The sequence below is a fragment of the Colius striatus genome, chromosome 3 (assembly GCF_028858725.1).
Source record: "Colius striatus isolate bColStr4 chromosome 3, bColStr4.1.hap1, whole genome shotgun sequence".
NCBI lineage: Eukaryota > Metazoa > Chordata > Aves > Coliiformes > Coliidae > Colius > Colius striatus.
The window spans coordinates 54,118,968-54,138,593 of NC_084761.1; the positions used below are offsets into that span (position 1 = coordinate 54,118,968).

Consider the following 19,626-nt stretch of genomic DNA (forward strand, 5'->3'; position numbering starts at 1 on the left):
ACTGTGGAGTAACAAGCTGCAAAGAGATCATGCTCCTTTCCCATTGTAACCACATCTCTGTTCCTCCAACTGTATAAATCTGGCTTCAAAGTCTCACAAAACTAAAAAATAGTTGATCTAGATTGTAATAAAAAAAGAATATTAAATACCTTTGGTAAAAATAGATATATTTAACAAGTTTAGAAAAGCAAATAGTTATATTGTCAAAAGGAGGGTATAAAAATGTACACAATAAAAAAAAACCAACCAAAAAATATCATCAGCCATAGTAGTAAGAATAAAGGCGCTGTTCTTTTCAATGTTTGCTTCCTTAGCTCACGTTATTGTCCAGTCTTCTTCTAAAAGGCAGAAGCTTTACTAGAGCATATGGAAAAATCCAGTCCTTCCTACCAGCATTAGACAAATTAAGTTTAATTCAGAACAAGACAGTCTGTTTTAATCCAAGTTTATACAACAGGGATCACTTTGATTTAGAGTAATAGGAGTAGCAGTTGAACACAAAAAGATTTCAGGTGTTTTCAACCAGAGGCCAGATGTACTGGAGCTGTAGAAATGAGACAGCCAGCAGGATCAAGTCTCCATGATGTGAGCCTTCTAACTTTTTTTTTACTCCTAAATTATAAATCCACGTATTGTCAAGAAAATTGTATGGGACAAAAACAATGTAGCTATTGTTTTTAAATCCCTTTCTCCCGTTCTTTCACTGGGCCTCCAAAGAGAGCTGTCACACAACATATAATCCCAGTTTGGCTTCTCTTTTTAGAACTCACTGTAAATCTTGCAGATGGAAGATTCCCAAAGCAAACAACTGAGATTACAGAAGGAGATAATGCACAAGCCCCATAATAGAATCAGCCATTGATTGAATGTGCTTTGAAAGAAAACAGCACAATTAAATAATGTTTATCCTTCAGTATTCCCTTTGCACACACAGTCACACTCCTCGTGGTGTTCCAAGGGTACGTCTGTCAATGATTTATGCAATCCCCGGACACCAATCCTTGGCTTCAGCTGAAGAACCTGAAAGAGAATCAGCCATGCATCAAGAAAACAGCAAGTGCTTCATCACACACCTAGACTATGGGCTAGATTTCACCAGAAACATCCTGGATCACTGGAAGCGTATTAAAAGAAATCGGCTTTCCTCAGCTGAATTTCTTCATTTATTCCACTAATTATTTTTGCTTTTACCTCAAGCCCTTTTACAAAATCCATTAAAACATGTTGAACACACACTTGCTTTTATCAAAGAAGAAAGTCTTGCAATTTCATATTTCTACTTATTTCTACTTAAGGGCTATGATATAGTTAACCTAATGGAATTATTAGATAATTTTGTAAGACATAATCTTAGTTTTAAATTTATAACAATGTAAGTGGAGAGATATCTGCTCCTTTATGAAGTTTACATCTATGACTAGAGAAAGCTGAATAAAGATGTGTGGTTGTGATGTGTCTGAAACTGCACCACTAAACAAATACCTCAGGAATGACTTAATCGTTCCAAAGAAAAGTATTTCAACAAGGAAGCTATTACTTTTTTAGGTAATATCTCATTAAAATGGTAAAAAAAAATCACTACAATTGCAATACAAGAAAATAAAAAATATTGGTGCATTCTAATAGTAAAATTAAATTCCTTAAACGGCTTTTGGTGTTTCCAACATGCAAATGTAAAAAAAGTGTGTACCTCATGGTATTTTTTGGTGACTTTTGTTGGTACACACTGGCACTCATTGCAGCTCTGATGACAACAAGCACAGTTTCCACCACAACGTTTAACCAGAAGACATAATGGCCAGAAGATGGTGTCAGTTCGCTTCAGCTCCTCCCTCAGCGACACCGAGAAGTTGCGAGGAGTACAACTGTACAGCCGCACTTCCTCCTTCAGGAGGTTGAGATCAACCACTGCAAAAAGACAAAGAAACTGGTGCTTTTCTGGTTCATAATCTAAACTCATTGGTGGTAAATCACCTTCAGCAGTGCAGAACCCCCAAGGAAAGCTTATTTTTGTGCAGATGGGTCATGTTCAGACACAAGTTTAATACTGCACTTACAAGAACACCATAAAACCTAAATGGATTGCTGTGCAGGAATATTCACCAACTATTTTATAATTCAGTCAGAGTTGATTCAAATTAAACAAAGCAGGCTTTGGCTACTGTATTCCAATAAATATTTTACCAAATCACCCCTTTGTTCATGCTACTACTCTGAGCTATAGTGTTGCTATTCTATATTAATTTTGGATTGGAGCAAGACACATAGCAAATGAGAATCTTGTAAACCTCCAAATACATCTTTTAATTAACCTGCAGAAAGCATTCCAACTTCTTCCCTGATAAATTTTAGTTATTGCTTCTTCACAAGGGTGAGAAAGAACCAAGCTTTTTATATCTAAGAAGAACTCCTATGTACTAAAAAACTTCAAGAAGTCATATCATCAATGAATACTGTACAGACAACTAAGTACACAATACCTATATAACTATTAGTAGGCCTCATTTTTCCATCTCCTCCTTCATAGTGCATATATATGAATTTGTTGCTTCTCTAGGTCTCACTTTCACTTCATGCATCTTAAAAACTTAAGTTCCTCCTCGTAAGCACAGAACTCGAAGTGCAAGTCAAGTATATAAATATTTAGCACTCGTTTCCCTATATACTGGTTTGACTGTATCACTATGTCAATGGTGGGAACAGTAAGCTTATGAAAAGGTCTAAAGCAGGGTAAACTCCTTTAGGTTCACCTTAGCTGCATAGCCAAGAAATGACAGCTTGTGAAAGACACAGTTAAGACTGAAAAAAACATGGGCTTGGTTTAGTGAAAAATATAATATTCTTTTATTTTGGTGAAAAGCAATGTTATTTCATTTATTTCAGAAAAAATAGACTACAGTGATCATGATCTGTGACTTTTAGTCTGAACTACTTGTCTCCAAACCTACCACCATTAAGGAACAGAAGTAATATCTAATTTACAGGGATACTCTGACTGGTTAAAAAAAGAAAAAGAAAAAAAAAAAAAAGAAAAAGAAGACTCTATGAAAATATAGCTAATGAGATGACTGAAGTAGATGTCTCAAACAAAGCAAGAAAGAGCTTTAAGGCAACCGTTTTCAAGCTAAATCAAGAGGAAACTAGAGGAAAAAGTATCACAGTGTCTTGATTTTTCTGGACAGATACTTTGTATCTATTGCTAGCACTTTGTAAATACAAAGATATAAAATAAAGCTAAAATATCTTCCTGATCTGAACCACTCTCTATACAAATACCATTTTTTCCCCTTTACTGGCTATGTAAAGGCCCTCTAGAGGTCCCAAGGAGGACTTCAGCCTACCTAGGCAAGATAATACTTCACTTATAAAGTGAATTTATAACCTGCATTTCTCTAGTATAAATGCTCACTAGTACTGTCCCAGGAGCATATCTTTGGGTAGCAATTTCATTCTTTATTTCTTCAAACATTTCTTTTGGACACCATATTTGTATACTGGCAAACATAAGTAAATTTTATTGTTGTGAAAGGTCAGTTAAAAATACTGAAGCCTTTTCTCTGCTCACACTTAGAATGAATGCCAAGCTAGGGTACTTCATTCCATCACTATCAGGTTAACATAGGATCCTAAATAAACAATTTGATTTTTAAAAGCAAGGAGTGTGCAGTAACTCCAATAAAGTTACTGATAGGATGCTAGCTTGCCTCCCACACTGCAAGAGCATTCCTTGGAGAAAGCTGAGAAGGGAGTAGAGGAAAAGAGAGACAAAACTTCCGGGGCAAAGATTCTCTGTGAGAAATCAGAAATGATTTAAGCTCTTCTGTTCAGCTAATAGCTCTAGGCTGAGTCATTTAGAGGGTGGACATGTCTACCTCCATTAATCAAGGGCTGGGAAGAGGAACAGTATTTCTTCCTGCTGTTAACGTTTTCAAACATATAATAAGTGAACTGCCTGAATGAGGATAAAATGCCTAAAGCACAATGAGAGAAATGCTAGCTGCTAATACTTACTGCTGGTAGATTTCTACAGAGACTGACATGCTTGGTTCAGTGAATTTCACAAAGTTAAGTTTATGCGGCCTAACACAAATGCTGCTCAGACCTTCCCATGAGAAACTAAAAATGAAAGCTGGGCACTGATGTCTCTTCCAGTAAGCCCACCAACCAGTGGGAGAGAGATGCCTGTGTGGCATTGTGCTTCTCTGTTACTTCCTGCCTACTGGCAGCAGCAGAGGACTGCATCCATTTCCCAGTAACAGCTGCAGTTATAATGTAGAGGAAAGGGCAATATACTAAAATGACCAGCAAGTGTACGATATATTTTGTCACAAAATTGGAATAAAATTGAACTGCACCTCTCAGACCTGCAGACCCAAATTTTAAAAAGGTTCTGTAGAAGAACATGCAATTAGCTCTTTGCAGATATCTTTTAGCATGCCTCACTGTTACAACAGGCTTCAGAAAGATGAAAAAAGTCATATTTGGTTTCCATGCTTTACGATGTACTAAGGTATATTGCTATTATACCTCACAATGAACCCTTGGCCTACCTTATGTAATTCAATTTCATTAAAAGGTCTGTGGCAAATTTATCTCGTGCTTATATAATCACTTCTTTGAAGTGTGTGAATGAAGCTGTTATTTTTTCAAAGAGTATCTGTCTGTCCAAAATTTATTTTAAGACACTGTGGGCACAAAGCTAGATGAGAGAATGTATATATTCCCTTAAAAGTGTTTACTTAACCACAATAAAAGGTTACGTGGATTTCCCAAGTGCACTGAGTTCCAGTACCTGTTATAATGTGAACATTTAAACACCCCTTCAACTTGGCTTCCACTCATGTATCATGTTTGACACAACAGTCAAAGTTCTTTTGTCTAGCTCTAGCTCAGGAAAAATGGAAGGCTCTGTAGTAGCACATGAAAGGGAAACACTAAAATAAAAATAAGGGGACAAGGAATAAAAAGGGAGAAAAAATGTAGATGTAGGTAAGTCTACAAGAGAGTCTGTTTCAAAAATGTGCCTTCACTGGCACATGCAACTGAAATAATCCATGTTCACATCAGTCTGAAACTAACTGTGCTCTCTATCTGGCAACTTCTGCAATATGTATCAAGTAACAGGGAGAATCCTCTTTCTCAAAACATTTTTCCAGCTTGATGCTGCTCTGAAAGTCAATGAAAGAAAATAAATTCTGGTTGGGGCACTTGTGTGTGGGTACAGATAGCAGCAGGGTGGTTTTCATTCCTAAGCACCTTGGAGATACCTTGGAGACGTTCCTGCAAGTGTTTCTCACTGGTTCCTACAATAGCACAGGGCTATTACAAAACCCCAAATGAGGAGTTTAGGAAAAAAAAGTTAAAAAAATAAGTCAAGAAGTCACATTAACTATACAAGAAAAGCATCTACTAAGGGCTGGTTGTACTGTGATTCTTCTTAAGGAGACTTCAGAATATGGTCTAATGCATAGTTTTCAGTGGGGAGCAATGGGATCATTTTTTTTTTTTTCCACAGCAAAATATATTGTATTTTTAGGTATGTTTAATATTATAAAAGAATTTTGGACTATATTTAGACATCAAAGCCTCTGAACTTGGTGTTTCTTCTTTCCTGGCTAGAAGTTTTTGGAAGCATTTTATCCAGAGAAAACATCTGACATAGAAGTTCTGTGGAATTTAGGTTGTCTAAATATAGTCTTTTTAATATGAATTATTAAGTAGGAGTAGAGGACAATACAGAAAGTAACATACACTTTTAATTACATTTTCATTTAATCTAGATGTAAACTGATGTTTGTTTATGAAAGCAGGACAGTTATTTAGCTTTTACACCAAAATACTGCAAAAATAAAACTGATCTAATTATAGAATCAAAGAGTTTGAGAAAGTCAAACATCTTAGGGCATGCACTTATCCCAAACATTTCTTAAAAAGGTTTCTAAATTAAGCAAACATGCTACTAGAAGGAATAACATTTTTAAAAAAAGAAGAAATCAAAAATAATTTTTAAAAAGTCTGCTTTCCCTATCTATTGAATAGACCTAACAGTTAATACTAAGTCATCTCAACTGGACACATTTTTCACCTCATGCTATTACACTATGCACTTGGTAATGCAGTCTGAGGGTGGTCTCTTAAAGATAAATGTAGCAATACCATGGTATGTTTATACAGTGGAAAAATCTATTTCAGCATCTAATTAGAAGACTTAACTCTGATAGTTTCTTTCTAAGATACATCTTTCAGGGAGTTGCTTTTGTCTACATAGATGTTATCCAACACCTGTATTTTAGTTTATGTAAGGTTTCAGAAATTACTTTTTGTTTTTCTCCCACTTACTGTGTGCTTATGCCATACATTTGGCAAATACTGAATCTCTTTAATTAGAAAAGTGTTAAATGACTATTTGAAAGGCATGGTCCATTGCCAAAAACTTTTAAAGATATTTTCTCCTCTTTGACTATTTAGTTGCTGTCTGCATAGCTCTAGTAATACAAGTTAGGTAGAAGGGTTGATTTTTGTGTCTCTCATCCAAGAATTAGCTGTCAAAAAACTTAAATTTTTGAGTTATGAAACGTTTCACTTCCTCCTGTTCCTTGCTGATCAGATGAAAATCTAGTCTACATTTGTTAACAGAGGAGTCTATTCAGTTACACTCGTAAGTTTTGATTTTCATGCTCTATGGTGAGCAAAAAAGGAAGTATTGCCTGCATGATATCCATCCACATGGAATCCATAAACATGAAATAGTGGGCAGCACCTGGATGATATGTGGTAGAAAATGTATGAATGCCAAATTTAGACGGAAGAAAATTATTTGCTGAGAAAGAAATAGCTCCACAAGTCTTGAAATACATCATCTACTTTATAGCTGATTAAGCTGACAAATACATGATCAAACTGGACATGGACGCAGGGATTTTTGTGGTATGGAAGAGAAATGTTTACCTAATTACTCTCGATTCTAAGGAAATAAACCAATTGTTCACATGATACAGTAGTGCAAGAAATTACCAAGCCCAAACAAAAGATCACTCAGGGTCCCTACAGAAAATTATTCTGTCTGCTTCTGTTTGTTGGTTTGGTTTTTTTTCCCCTCCCTTGGTTACATTACCCTGCGAAATTCCTTTCAGTTTTGAGTTTAGTTATTGTCCTTTTTCAGATAAGAGAAAGGTGAGAACAGCTTGCAGCAATGATCTCCGACATATCTCTAACATATTTCTTTCTCAGAACCAAAATTCAAGGTGAAGAATGCTTTCAATTACTATTTCTTTGTTAAAAAAAACATACCCAAAGAAAGCTGCAAGGCCACACAGAAGAGTAATTTACCTCTTGATTTCCTCCCATGAATATATGCCTTTCCAAGAAGTTGCCACGTTGGCCTGTACAAATCTTCCAAATCCAGTTGCCATCGATCTGGTTCAAGATACCGGATAAGTTCTTCCACAGTACTAAAGCCAGCAACAGCATTGTTTAATACATCTAATGGTAAAGCTGATGGGGGTAGCAATGATGGGCTAGGTGCTTCTGTGTGGTGCTGAAATCAAAGACAAGAGTACCAGTCAGAGGGTTAATGGATGTGCTTTGATGAAGTGCTGTACTTTATGAAGTTACATAGCTGGGAAAGTTTATAAGTGGATAGTTTGTTTCCACTGTACAGTTTACCTAATAAGACAAATGACAAGAGTCCAAAAGTAACTAATTATTCTTCAATGGTAATTGTAAACAAATGTCTGCTAGACAGTTTTCCCACTTCTTACATTCCTAGCCTTGAAGATTGCATGTCACTATACCTGTTTTTTGAAGAAATTTACTGAGTGCTGGTCAAGATTTTAGAAATGGAACAAAGAATGGTTTGAAAATATGGACTCATTATAGGCAATTACTGTAACCCTCTAGAAATCTGAGGAAACACGTTTCACATGCTGCCTTTCCTCTGAAACTTAGACACAATCTTTGTCTTCTTGTCTTTCAACGTAATATATGAACATACCCCAGTACAAAGACAGCAAATTCTCCTGCTCTTATCTATAGATGGTAAAAAAGCAAGAGTTGTGTTTCATACAATACAAAGAATTATGTTTCTGGTTAAACAATAATGAACACAGTAATAACAATGGCTGGCATTACTATAATTATTTCTCCCTTAAGAAGAAGAAAAACATTTTCCCAGGGACATGATAAGTACACAAATGTTGAAAGTGAGTACTGAAAAAGTCTATGTACTTTCCCACAGCAAAAATCTCACTGACAAAAGACACTGCAGGGGGGTACTCAGTGACAAGTAATTCATGCAAAGGGAGACTTCTGTTTAAAAATTATGCATTGATTCACATTTTCAAAAGAATAAAAAAAGGCAGAAAGGGAAGCCTACGAGGGAAGCTGCTACAGTATACTGTTAGGAATGAATGACTGAATGTTCTTCCGATAAGTGAACTAACACACTTCTTGTTCATTCCCTGTGCAGTGCATGCTAGTACTGCACAACATTTACATAAACATATTTATTAATATGTATGTATATATATTTTATATATATTTTACAATTCTTATACCACTTAAGTGTCAAAATGGCACTCTCAGTACTTCTCATTTGAATTTTATGCATACTGCAATTTTTTTCCATCTGTTAGCTCCATTGTACTCATTTTATCTTTTCAAAATTATAGAAATACGTGAGAAATGTAAGTCACACAAGAAACAACTACTTAATTAAATAATCCTTGTAACTACTTAATTAAATAATCCTTGCAACACCAGATACAAAACAGCAGTTTTCTAAAATACATATGCCCATGATAGCTGTATTTCATACGAGTAATTAGATTTTCCTTACTGTTCTCTCAATTCTATTAAATATGTATTTTGGTTACAGCTAAATGTGTGGTTGAAATGGCAGCAAATGGAAATAAAAACACACTCTTCCTATTTTTTGCTTCAAGGGTTTTTCTCTCTCCATCTTCCAGAAAGACCGACACTTGAATGATTTGTGCAGCTTTTTAACTGGAGGTCTTGCAAAGATAATAAAATGCATAGATCTAGTGTTCTGCTACTATTAATTTTACCATATTTTCATCTTGCTAATCTAGCATAATTTCCAGTTGAGTAAGTGAAGTAGTTGCTTCCCACTCTGGATTAATGTGGATTTCAAAAAGTTAAAATATTCTTTTTCCTCTTCTTTCCACTGCCCATGTTAAAAATAATAAAACGTCAATCCATCTATTAGGTTATTATAATAAAGCACAGATTTGAGTCTATAATTTAAATATTTGCTCTTAGGAAAACACACTACTCAGCAAGTTTCAAAATAGTGCTACAAAATTATAATTCAGATGGTAAAAAATAAAAAAAAATCCAAATTTTTTCTTTCTGTTTTTATCCATGATGATGTATTTGTAACAGTCACACTTTCTGTTTTGAATGCCAGAAGAAAAAAAAAACAACAAAATAAATCTGTTTCCATCTCAAGAATTTACTTCCATTTCTTACTTCTACTGGTATTTTTTGTTGACAATGGACTAAAAAGATTGTAGATGTAAATACATTGGTCTATAATCTATTTCCACATTTATAACTTTGAATAAGCAAACTTAGCAATACATACCTAGGAACTAACCCATCAGTTCATATTATTCTAGAATCATAGAAGCATTACGGTTGCAAAAGATCTTTAAGATCATTGAGTCCAACCACTAACCTCACACTGCCAAGTCCATCACTAAACTAAACCAGATCCCTCAACACCTCATCTATGCGTCTTAACTATATCGAGGGATGGTGACTCCACCACCTCCCTGGGTAGTCTGTTCCATTACTTAATAACCCTCTCAGTGAAAAAAGTTCCTCCTAATGTCCAATCTAAATCTCCCCTGGCTCCACTTGAGTCCATCTCCTCTTATCCTATCGTTCATTACTGAAGAGATCGACCCCCACTTCACTACAACCCTGCTTCAGGTACTTGTAGAAAATGATCATTATCTCCTCTCACATCTCCTCTTCTCCAGACTAAACATTCCCAACTCCCTCAGCCTCTGCTCATAAAGCCTTTTCTGCAAACCCTTCATTAGCTTCGCTGCCCATCTCTGAACACACTCCAACACCTCAATGTCCTTCCTTTAGTGAGAGGCCAAAAACCGAACACAGTGTGTAAGGTGTGGCCTTAACGGTACTGAGTACAAGGGGACTTCCTTCACATCCTCAGCCCTGCTGGTCACACTATTTCTGATACCATTCTGATACGATGCCATTGGCCTTCTTGGCCACCTGGGCACACTGCTGGCTCACATTCAGCTGGATGTGGATTAATACCCCCAGGTCCTTTTCCAGAGAACAGCTCTCCAGCCACTCTGCTCCAAGCCTGTAGCGCTGCTGGGGGTTGTTGTGGCCCAAGTGCAGGACCTGGCACTAAGCCTTGCTGAACTTCATACAATTGGCCTTGGCCCATTAATCCAGTCTGTCCAGGTCCCAGATTCTAGATCCAGTAGGCATTTGCCTCAGTTAAAATGTTATGAGGATATGGTGAATCATTGCACTTAATGGTAACACAATTAAAGTTGTCATCACTTTCTCATCACTCTTAGAGTAAACCAAATCATAGAGACGGAGTAACTGAAAACTGCCAAATTGCTCAACACTTTGAAGATGAACTTTATTCTGAATAAAGTAGTTCACATCTTAAGATTAAAAATGTTTTTCCTAATAATCTTTTAATTTAATGAATTCAAATGACAGTTAAAATGTACCCAAGACTAAAGATAATTGATATAATTGATGCTATAATTTATAACAAAATAACCTTTTTGAAATCTCAGTTTAATATAAATGGTAATTCATATTATACTCTACATAGCTTTTACTTGCTAACGGGTACTACTTATAATTAAAACTCTTTGGACAGAAGGTCAGAGTGGCATAAAGAATACACCTCCTTTGACTAAAATTTTATCTTGTAATTATATATGATTAATAAATTCACTTTGTTTTCTCTAAGACTTTTTTTTTGTTCTATAAGCAATGTTTATACTTGCAGTAAGGTCTCAGAGAAGGTTACAGGACAAATGACTTAATGCAAGAAATTAAAACTCACCTTCATTGATGGGACATACTTTTTACAACAAATACAAAACTTCAGCAAAATTGAAATGTAACACTATTGTTGCAACTTCAAAATGCTGAAATGCTCCTTAAATGCTGCTTTTCTTCACTTTACAGTAAGTCTAGTACTTCTATTATAATTTCTTCCAATGAGATAATCTCAGATAAAAAACAACATGCCTCTCTTGACATTCTTATCCTTGCTTCCACCTGCATGCCTGATACACACTGAGCTTGTCAAACTACTACTCTCTGTGTAGTGCTATGGACATCAGTACTTAGTAGATGTGAGATGCAATTTCACTGCAGAATGGTGGTGTGAAAGCCTCACAGGAGGACAATCATTAAGCTCTATCTGTTTTGCTGTACAATATTTACAAGACAATGAAGATGATCTTACAATGGAACTACTTGTCAACTGTACCTCTATTCTACAGCTGGTATCACCTAAATTGCTTCACAGGACTATATCCCCCAACAGGTCAGCTAGCTCATAATCAACCTAACAGACAGATGTCTAACAGACATCTCTCTATCTGACAGGTGAGACACAATCCAAGACAGATACTTGCTTAGATATAACAGCTATCTAAAATAGCTTTCCAGATGGAGACCACATACTGGAAAAGGGTATTCTCCAAGCTTTTGTAACATAAATACTGATTTCCAGTAACATTTTTTTCTGTCATAAAATCACATCCTTAATAAATACCAATGGTTTTTGAGTTTGTTTTTATTTTTTCTTCCCAAGTATGAATCATTTCTGTTAAGACAGATTGGAAAAATACATCAACTAGTTCTGTATTTTAATGTGATTCCTCTAGTAAACAAAACACTATATGGTTTTTGGTTTTCTGCCCAGGACACAATTTTAATTTACTTTCATAAGAATAAACATGTTTAAAACCAAGATAGTGCCAAACAGTTGCACCTTTACAGTTAGTTAAAATGATTCAGGATGAAGACCAGAGCAGAAAACATAGGGCTTCTGCTGCCCTGTAGAAAAGCCAAGAAGAATAATTAGTGTTGGATCAAGCAGAATATTCTTTGCCTGTTTATATTGTATTTCTGTATGTGTCCTTAGCTCTCTCAAAACAAACATCTTATAGAAATCTCCTAAGGTGTTTACAAGTGTAAAAGGCAGACAAATAGATCTAATTTAGGAAACAGTTTAAGATATGGGCTTGGAAAAAAAGGAAACAACACAAAGACTACCTCCACAAAACGATCCAGGCCTGAAGACTATACATAACAACAATACTCCAGAAAAAAAAAAAAACAAAAAACAACTTAAGGAGTAAAATGTATTTTACGGTGCTTACAGTGTTAATTATGTGTTATTAAAAAAATCAGAGCTACTCCATCCATCTTGTTTCTCAAAGGGAAAAGGGTAGGACACTCTTACAAGTAGAATAAAAAGGTGACCATGGGTGGCGCAGTGAATTGGAACACAAACTGCAGTAAATGAATACGAAACAATCTAAGAGATAATCCAGTGCATAGCTGATTTTGAAGACTTATGATTAATTTCTTGTTCTGACACATATTTCCTGTGTGATCCTGAGCACAGTATTTAGGCCACAGATTCATGGTGGAAAGCATGTGGCAGCAGCATCCCTTGCAATGCCACCATGGCCATGTATGTGGCTGCATCATAAAGAAGTAACCTTTCTGAAAAAGAGTATTTATCATTTTCTTTTTTCTTTAATTGCAACATTACTGACAACACAGACCTCCAACAGTCAAGTCATCACACCCAAAAGCCTGCTGCTAACACAACCATTTTTAGATTCACTCAGGCACCAGGAATTTCATAGTGTTCAGGTTTGTAACACAGCCTTATGACATCTGTAAAATAAGCATAAAGGCAATTAATTCTTTGATCTCACAAGTTCTGTGAGAGGATTAATACAATAAATATTCCTTACATTCTCATTATTCATTTATCTGAAGAATTCAGAAGTATTTTAGACAATAAAGGGTAAAACTTTGGATATGAGACTATGTTATAATAACCTTTCCTATTCTGCCACTTTCTATCTGTTTTTTTCCTTGCACTGAACCTGCTCCAAGGATAAGCCATTCAGAATAATACAGTTTTCACATAAAATCTACACAAGATCAGTTCTTAAGCACCACCATGATCTAACCAAAGTCCTACTTTTGCTCCTAGGATAGGACTGTAAAGGTATTGACACTACCCTCTTCCAGTTAAAGGAGGGACCAGAAGTAATTTTGTTTGTTTGCTGCAGCCAGGAGAGAGGAATTTCATGTTTAAATAATGTAATCACTGAGTTGAGCTTGGAACAACAAAAACAAGTGAGTCAAATACTTGGCATGACAAGACATTTGCAAGTAGTGAATAATATGTCTAAAATAATTCCCTCCCCACAAAAGAAATCCCCATTTTTAAAATTTCTTGTGCTGAAGAAAACATTGTCAAGTAGCTTCTGAGGGAAAACCCATTCATCAGTTGACACAGTCAGGAGAAGCTATTAGACATCAGATCAGAAGAGACACAATGACAAAGAAAACCTCAGAGGAATCTCCTCTCCTCTGAAAACCAACTAGGATCAGTACTTTGAAAGAAATAACATATTTCTTTTAATGAAATATCCTTACAGCTTTTTTTTTTTTTTTTCAAAAAACCCACACAAATTATTATTATACAGGAACGCTCCACGTCCTGCTTAGATTTGGAGATATGCTCTTGAAAGTAATAGTACATGCACATTCTTGCAACACAACAAAGAAAGCCTGTTTTCTTCCTTTACAATCATAGGTAGTCCTCCTCTTAGAAACACTAGAAGCTCTAAAGGAGAGCAGATATGCAACTCTTGCTGAGTTTGCCCTAAGGACATAGAAGCTTCTTGGCATAAACAATAGCTATTTCTTTATTCCCATGAGTACATGGAGTAATAACTGTGAAAAGCCTCTAGAAATCCTGGTCTACCTGAAAAAGCACAAACTTTTGCTTGCTTGTATGTATGCAGTACAGAAAATCTAAGTCATTTATGGAAGTCTGTTACTTATAATGATATCTTCTCTGCACAACATTAACCTGCACTACTGCTATGCAAATTCTTAAGTCTTGTTCATGCAGCCATGTAAAAGGAAGCGGGGATGACACATAGCTATGTCTGTACACAATCACCTAAGCAGAAAAATCAAGTTCCAGGATCTTCTTCTCGTGCCTCCGGCAAAGGAACGAAAAAGAAGGAGCAAAAGCAGATAACCAACTTAGACTGCCAAAGCCAGAGAATAAAGCAAGGCTGTTTACTTGCATGTGTCAGAGATGGAAACTAGGAAAGCCAGTGCAGCTTCTATCCACTGCAGCACTTATTATTTCTTTAGCTGAAGTTATTATCACAGCAGCTCCAAGGCGTCTAAGTAGGTAGGTTTGGTAAATTAAACTCCAGTGGCACTGAAGAAAACATGCACTCATTCAGCCATCTTCACTTCAAGGACATGACTTCTGCCAGTCAAATGACATACAGGTACCAACTTTCATCAATTCAATCAGCTACTGCCCATGATATCCAGAATGCAGGACGACAGCCCCTTCTTTCTTTACTGGGCCTCCAGCTCTCTGCCTTTTGCAGGCTCCTTAAATTTTCTGGTTTTATATTCTGCTACAACCTCTTATCAAAAGCTTGTCTAGCATTTCTCGCAGGGCTTTCCTGTGATTGCATTAAGGACCTTATTTGCTGCATTTGCTCCAGTTTACATCTTAGACAGAGATGGTTTTCCAAACTCTACATTCATATTTTTGTTATGGTACTTTGAGGATTGCTTCACAAATTGCTCACCATTTCTACTCTCCTTTCAATAACTGCTAACAGGAGAAAGGTCAGAAGGGAAAGTGAATGCATGTATGCTTTTTTGTCTCTGCCTTTCACAAAAGTGAACAAAGATGTGTAAAAGTAGCATTGGGAGCAGGCCAATATTTCCTCAAATTGAAGTTTTGAGAAAAAATAAGTTTTTTGAAAAGTTTAAATATTCCCCAAACAAAGATTCCACTCAGTTCACAGTGAAAGCCTGGAATTCTAATTGCACCGGAAACAATCTAGAGATGCTCTCAAGGAAATAGCATAGGATGTCACTAATCAGTGTCTGTATTTTGGAAAATTGCAGCTTTTTGCCTGAGTCCTGTGCACCCTGACTCCTTTTGAAACACACAGCATAGGTGTGAGACCCACTCCTGTGAAGACAAAGGTGACACACATCTAGAGCAAGTTCATAAACTCTCATCAATAATCTCTGGAAGCTATTTTTCAAATAACTTCCATGATTTGATTGGTTCTCACCATAAATATCTATGATCACATATGTGTACATATACATGCATTTATATATGCATAAAATACTTTTTGCTTTTTTTCCTGTGATCACACATATCATTAATAAACCATACTAATTCATTTTAAAGGCAAAAAGAAGAAAATTACTGCTCACAGTTTTGTATGGAAGACCTTAATGCCTATACACTTCCATCATGACAGTGGTAGTGTGTTTTGTTTTTTTTTTTTCACTTGGGAAATATAGATACACAGAGAACTATCTTTCCTGGATGCAGTTGCATGGAATTGATTTTTTTGGTGCACCTGGTAAGTCTTACCAAAACAGATTACTTCACCAAAATTTCATAAGCACTACAAAACTACCAAATTTTACTCTCCTATGTCTCTTCTACTGAGAGTATTTGCTATTCTACAAAATGATCCAATGATTCAAATATCATTTTGGGCAAGAAATTTATTCACAGATTTATTCTTTTATTTCATTAAGAAGGGAAGATATATGAGCAATTCTGCTCAAAAGATGTGTCACCAGCATCTCTAGCAACCGAAGAGGTCTCAAAACTATGAAGAGAACAATCCCTGTAAACCCTGGAATCCAGAAAGCTTGCAGATTCACTCTACTAGATGCAAGCAAAGTCAGGTTTTTATGCTTTTCTTCTTTTACTGTGTTTTTTTTACTATATTTGTTTACATTAGGAAATTGTGGCTGTAGTATTGAATGAAAAGATTCTAGATAGAAGACTCAAAGAAATGCAAGACCTCTCACATTCTGGACATATTTTGACCTAGTAGACAAACACAGCTTTATTCTGAAAGCATGTACTGAGTTGAACAGTCAGAATCTAAAAGCAATCATGTGGAGTAGTACAGAACAAGTTGTGGCATTGGCTGTCTCCATAAGAAAATGTTTCAAAGTGAAATTAGTGTGTTGGTTTACCTACACTCTCTTCCTCAACTAATTTTTCATTTTTTTGTAGATTTCCAATTACTGTAGATATGCAAACTAATTTTAAGTATACAGTCTCTGAGTTTTAGTTTCTATAAAGTCTTCTCATGGCAAGTAATATCTAAACTATAACTACTTCCAAAATCTTAAGTTTAGTGAGCAATGTCTTCTTATTTATACATCTTTCTCTTCTAAATGAGACTTGAAACAAAATTTACAGTGAGCTCTCCCCACTCCATACAAGTGTGTATATCTATATGGGCCAAAGGAAAAAGTAAGTCTACCTTCTGTATCCTAGTAACAACTGCAAAATATTTTGATTTTTTGAACTTGCATTATATTCTTCTCAAACCAAACATATGCAGTACATTTAAAACCAACTAGGTATTTCTTTACCTCGTGTATGCACACAGAAGGACTATAACTGTAACTTTAAAAAGTTAAAACTCGGTATGTAATTTCCCTTCTTCTGTTATTTTAACACTTAATAAAAATATTTAGTCTAATTCAGACCATGTGCAATACTAATATCTAAATGCACACTTTAAAGAGTACAAAGTGTGTGTTTATGTTTATACAGACAAAGTACCTGATGTAAATGATTGAAAATATACTGTGTATAGGCAGAATGAAGTCCTAAAATAATTTACTGAAGTACAGTTTCTCTCACCCCAGTCTTCTAACAATTTTGTCTGGAGAAAGTCCTGATATGTATCTTGTGTTTAAAGTATGGAGCTCAAACAAACAAAAAACCCAACATCCAAGAAATCATCCTATCAAAGTCTGATAGCATTTTTTATATATATATTCCCAGAACTGTCCTAAAGAAATTATCAGCTGCAATGAATCCTTTCAATATATGGAACATATGAGGGACTGAATGTCTTTTATAAGAATTTGCTAAAAGTCTGGTTGTAGCAGACATTGGCAACAGCCTTCTGCCTTTGGCAAGCCTCTGTTCAGGATGATTGGTTGACTATTCACATCCCATGGAACTGGTGCCGATTCCTGAATGCTTATTTTTTGAAAAAAAAACCACCAAACCCGAAAGTATTATACTATATAGTAACTCTGTCCTCCCTACTCTATTACCTCATATCAACTCTTTCTTAGTATGTAAACTACTCATCAGAATATTTAAGGACATTTAAGGTTTATCCTCTGCTTATCTATCATCTCATTGTTAAAAGGCAACCTGCAGTGTTGTACCCATTCCCAGAGCAGAACTTCATATGGATTACTTGCTATATATTCCAACAACCCTTACATTTTCTCCTTACACTGCTCTCACTGAGGACCTAAAGTAGAGCTCTATAGAGACTCTTTTATAACTATGTCTTCACTGTTTCACAGCTTTATGAATATATCCATTATCATCTTTTTATACTTCAAATATAAGCTCTGGAAAGAACTTGTTTGTTTTGCAATTGACTTGAGCTTGTGACAGCAAGGCAGTAGGGTACTTCAGGACTGTTCAGTAGTAACAACACTGCAATAAAATATTCTCACATGAACAAAGATACTTGAATTAGTAAACAGCAGAATAGGAAGTGTTTTTGAAATGTTGGTATAAACAAACCCTTTACTTTTGTGTATATAAGCTTAAATGCAAAAGTGTGTAGCATTGCAACTGATATATTTTTTTTCCTATTAAATAGTATTTTCTAGAAATTTCTATTTTGATGAATGTTGTGTTTCGCATGCACTTTCTTTCTAGAAGAGAAACTTTATAAAGAATTGTATATTAAGTACTTAGAGCAAGGCAGAGAATCTTTCTTCTCAGTACTTATAACAAGATCCTAATAATTTTTTTAACATTCAGATCAGAAAGTCCTATTTAGTGTACTGAGACCTTTGGCTCCAATATTTAGCTAAACTTTATCATAAAAGGAGAAATAAAAGAATCCCACTGAAGACAAATTTCTTTCACTGAAACTTTGATACTTTTGCAAGTCTTGCATACACATCTCTTTTACTTCAGTTAGGAGAAGGATTTGCAAGGGAACAATCTGAATTATGCTTAAAATATGAAATTATCTTCTAAAAGGATGAATATCATTATAATTGAACAAGCAGTAACATAACAGCCTCAGTGCACAAATAAGTCAATGCAAAAAGAGCTTCCCACAATCTCTCTCCCATAAAATGCAGATAGCATGTCAATACAGTCCAATGAATGTTTGCTCAGATGTTTTTGAAAATGGGGTTACCATGATTATTAATCACTGCATTTATAGACACACTGAAAATTCACAGAGGAAATATGCTTGCATCTGGTACATTTTTGATTTACAGAGGGATTTTTTTGTTGATGTTCTATACACAAAGCTCTATTTCTTATCTGATAGACAGTCATTTGTAAGGAATAAACAGTCAACATAAGTGCAGCTGTTCTGAATAGAAACAAGTTTTTGTACATTCTTCTATGACAGTGGATGTGGTCAGCCATAATTAAAGGACACCATGTCTGCAGACCTATTTTTAAATTACTCATTTTACTCAAAATACTTAGAAAAAGATTAACCAAATGGAACAACAGCAAGTGTTTGGAGTCAGGGAACTGAACTGGTTTTAAGTTCTGCCTAGGTATGAGAAATGGGTAGTTGTTGTTAAGAAAATGTCTACTTATCCCAGAAGGTTCACAGGACATTCATCAAGCCTTAAACACTAGAAACACTGTTTATTACAACTAGAAAGTGTGTTTGGCAAGGACGATAAAAATTATTTCTACAGCACGAGTAATTTTAATTTGATCTTTCAGTTTTCATGTTAAATTGCATTCCACAACACATTTCTGTTCATTTCGTATCACAATAAGAGGAACACACCCAACATTCCTGTAAATCAGACATTGCAAATCAGAGCTTGTCCTGCCTTGAAGGTAGAAAGCCTTTGAACAAAACATTACATTACAGGGAAGAAATCTCAGCTCTGTCCTCACGTATCTATTCTTAGTGTCATAAAACACATTAGAGATTTGCCATACTTCAAGATTTGTGAAGAAAAATATTTTGCATTGTTTACTTGTCATATTTATATTTGCTTTATAGCGTAGCACACACATCACAACCCAAAAAAGCATGGTAGAGACTATGGCTACATTGCCCACATGAAGATTCTCACTGTTTGAACAAGCCACATTTATAATCAGTGAGCTAACTTTTACAGCCCTTGTACTGCTAACAATAGTGTTATCCTGACACACTCTAAAATACTCAGCTGTATCACTTCTACCTGCATGTTTTCCACTATCTATATGTTACCTCATTATACTATGCACACAAG

General features: G+C 35.4%; 1 protein-coding gene across 1 annotated transcript in view; it reads right to left on the reverse strand.

Moving 5' to 3' along the window:
• Positions 1-208: 208 nt before the first annotated feature.
• The window catches only part of PDGFC (platelet derived growth factor C), a 136,181-nt gene continuing 116,763 nt past the window's right edge, over positions 209-19,626 (reverse strand). The window contains exons 5-7 of the mRNA XM_061993375.1: positions 7,330-7,537; positions 1,691-1,908; positions 209-1,020 (exon numbers count right to left, since the gene is read on the reverse strand). Coding sequence (XP_061849359.1) covers positions 904-1,020; positions 1,691-1,908; positions 7,330-7,537 — 543 coding nt within the window. The 3' untranslated portion in view covers positions 209-903. The remainder of the gene's footprint in view (positions 1,021-1,690; positions 1,909-7,329; positions 7,538-19,626) is intronic.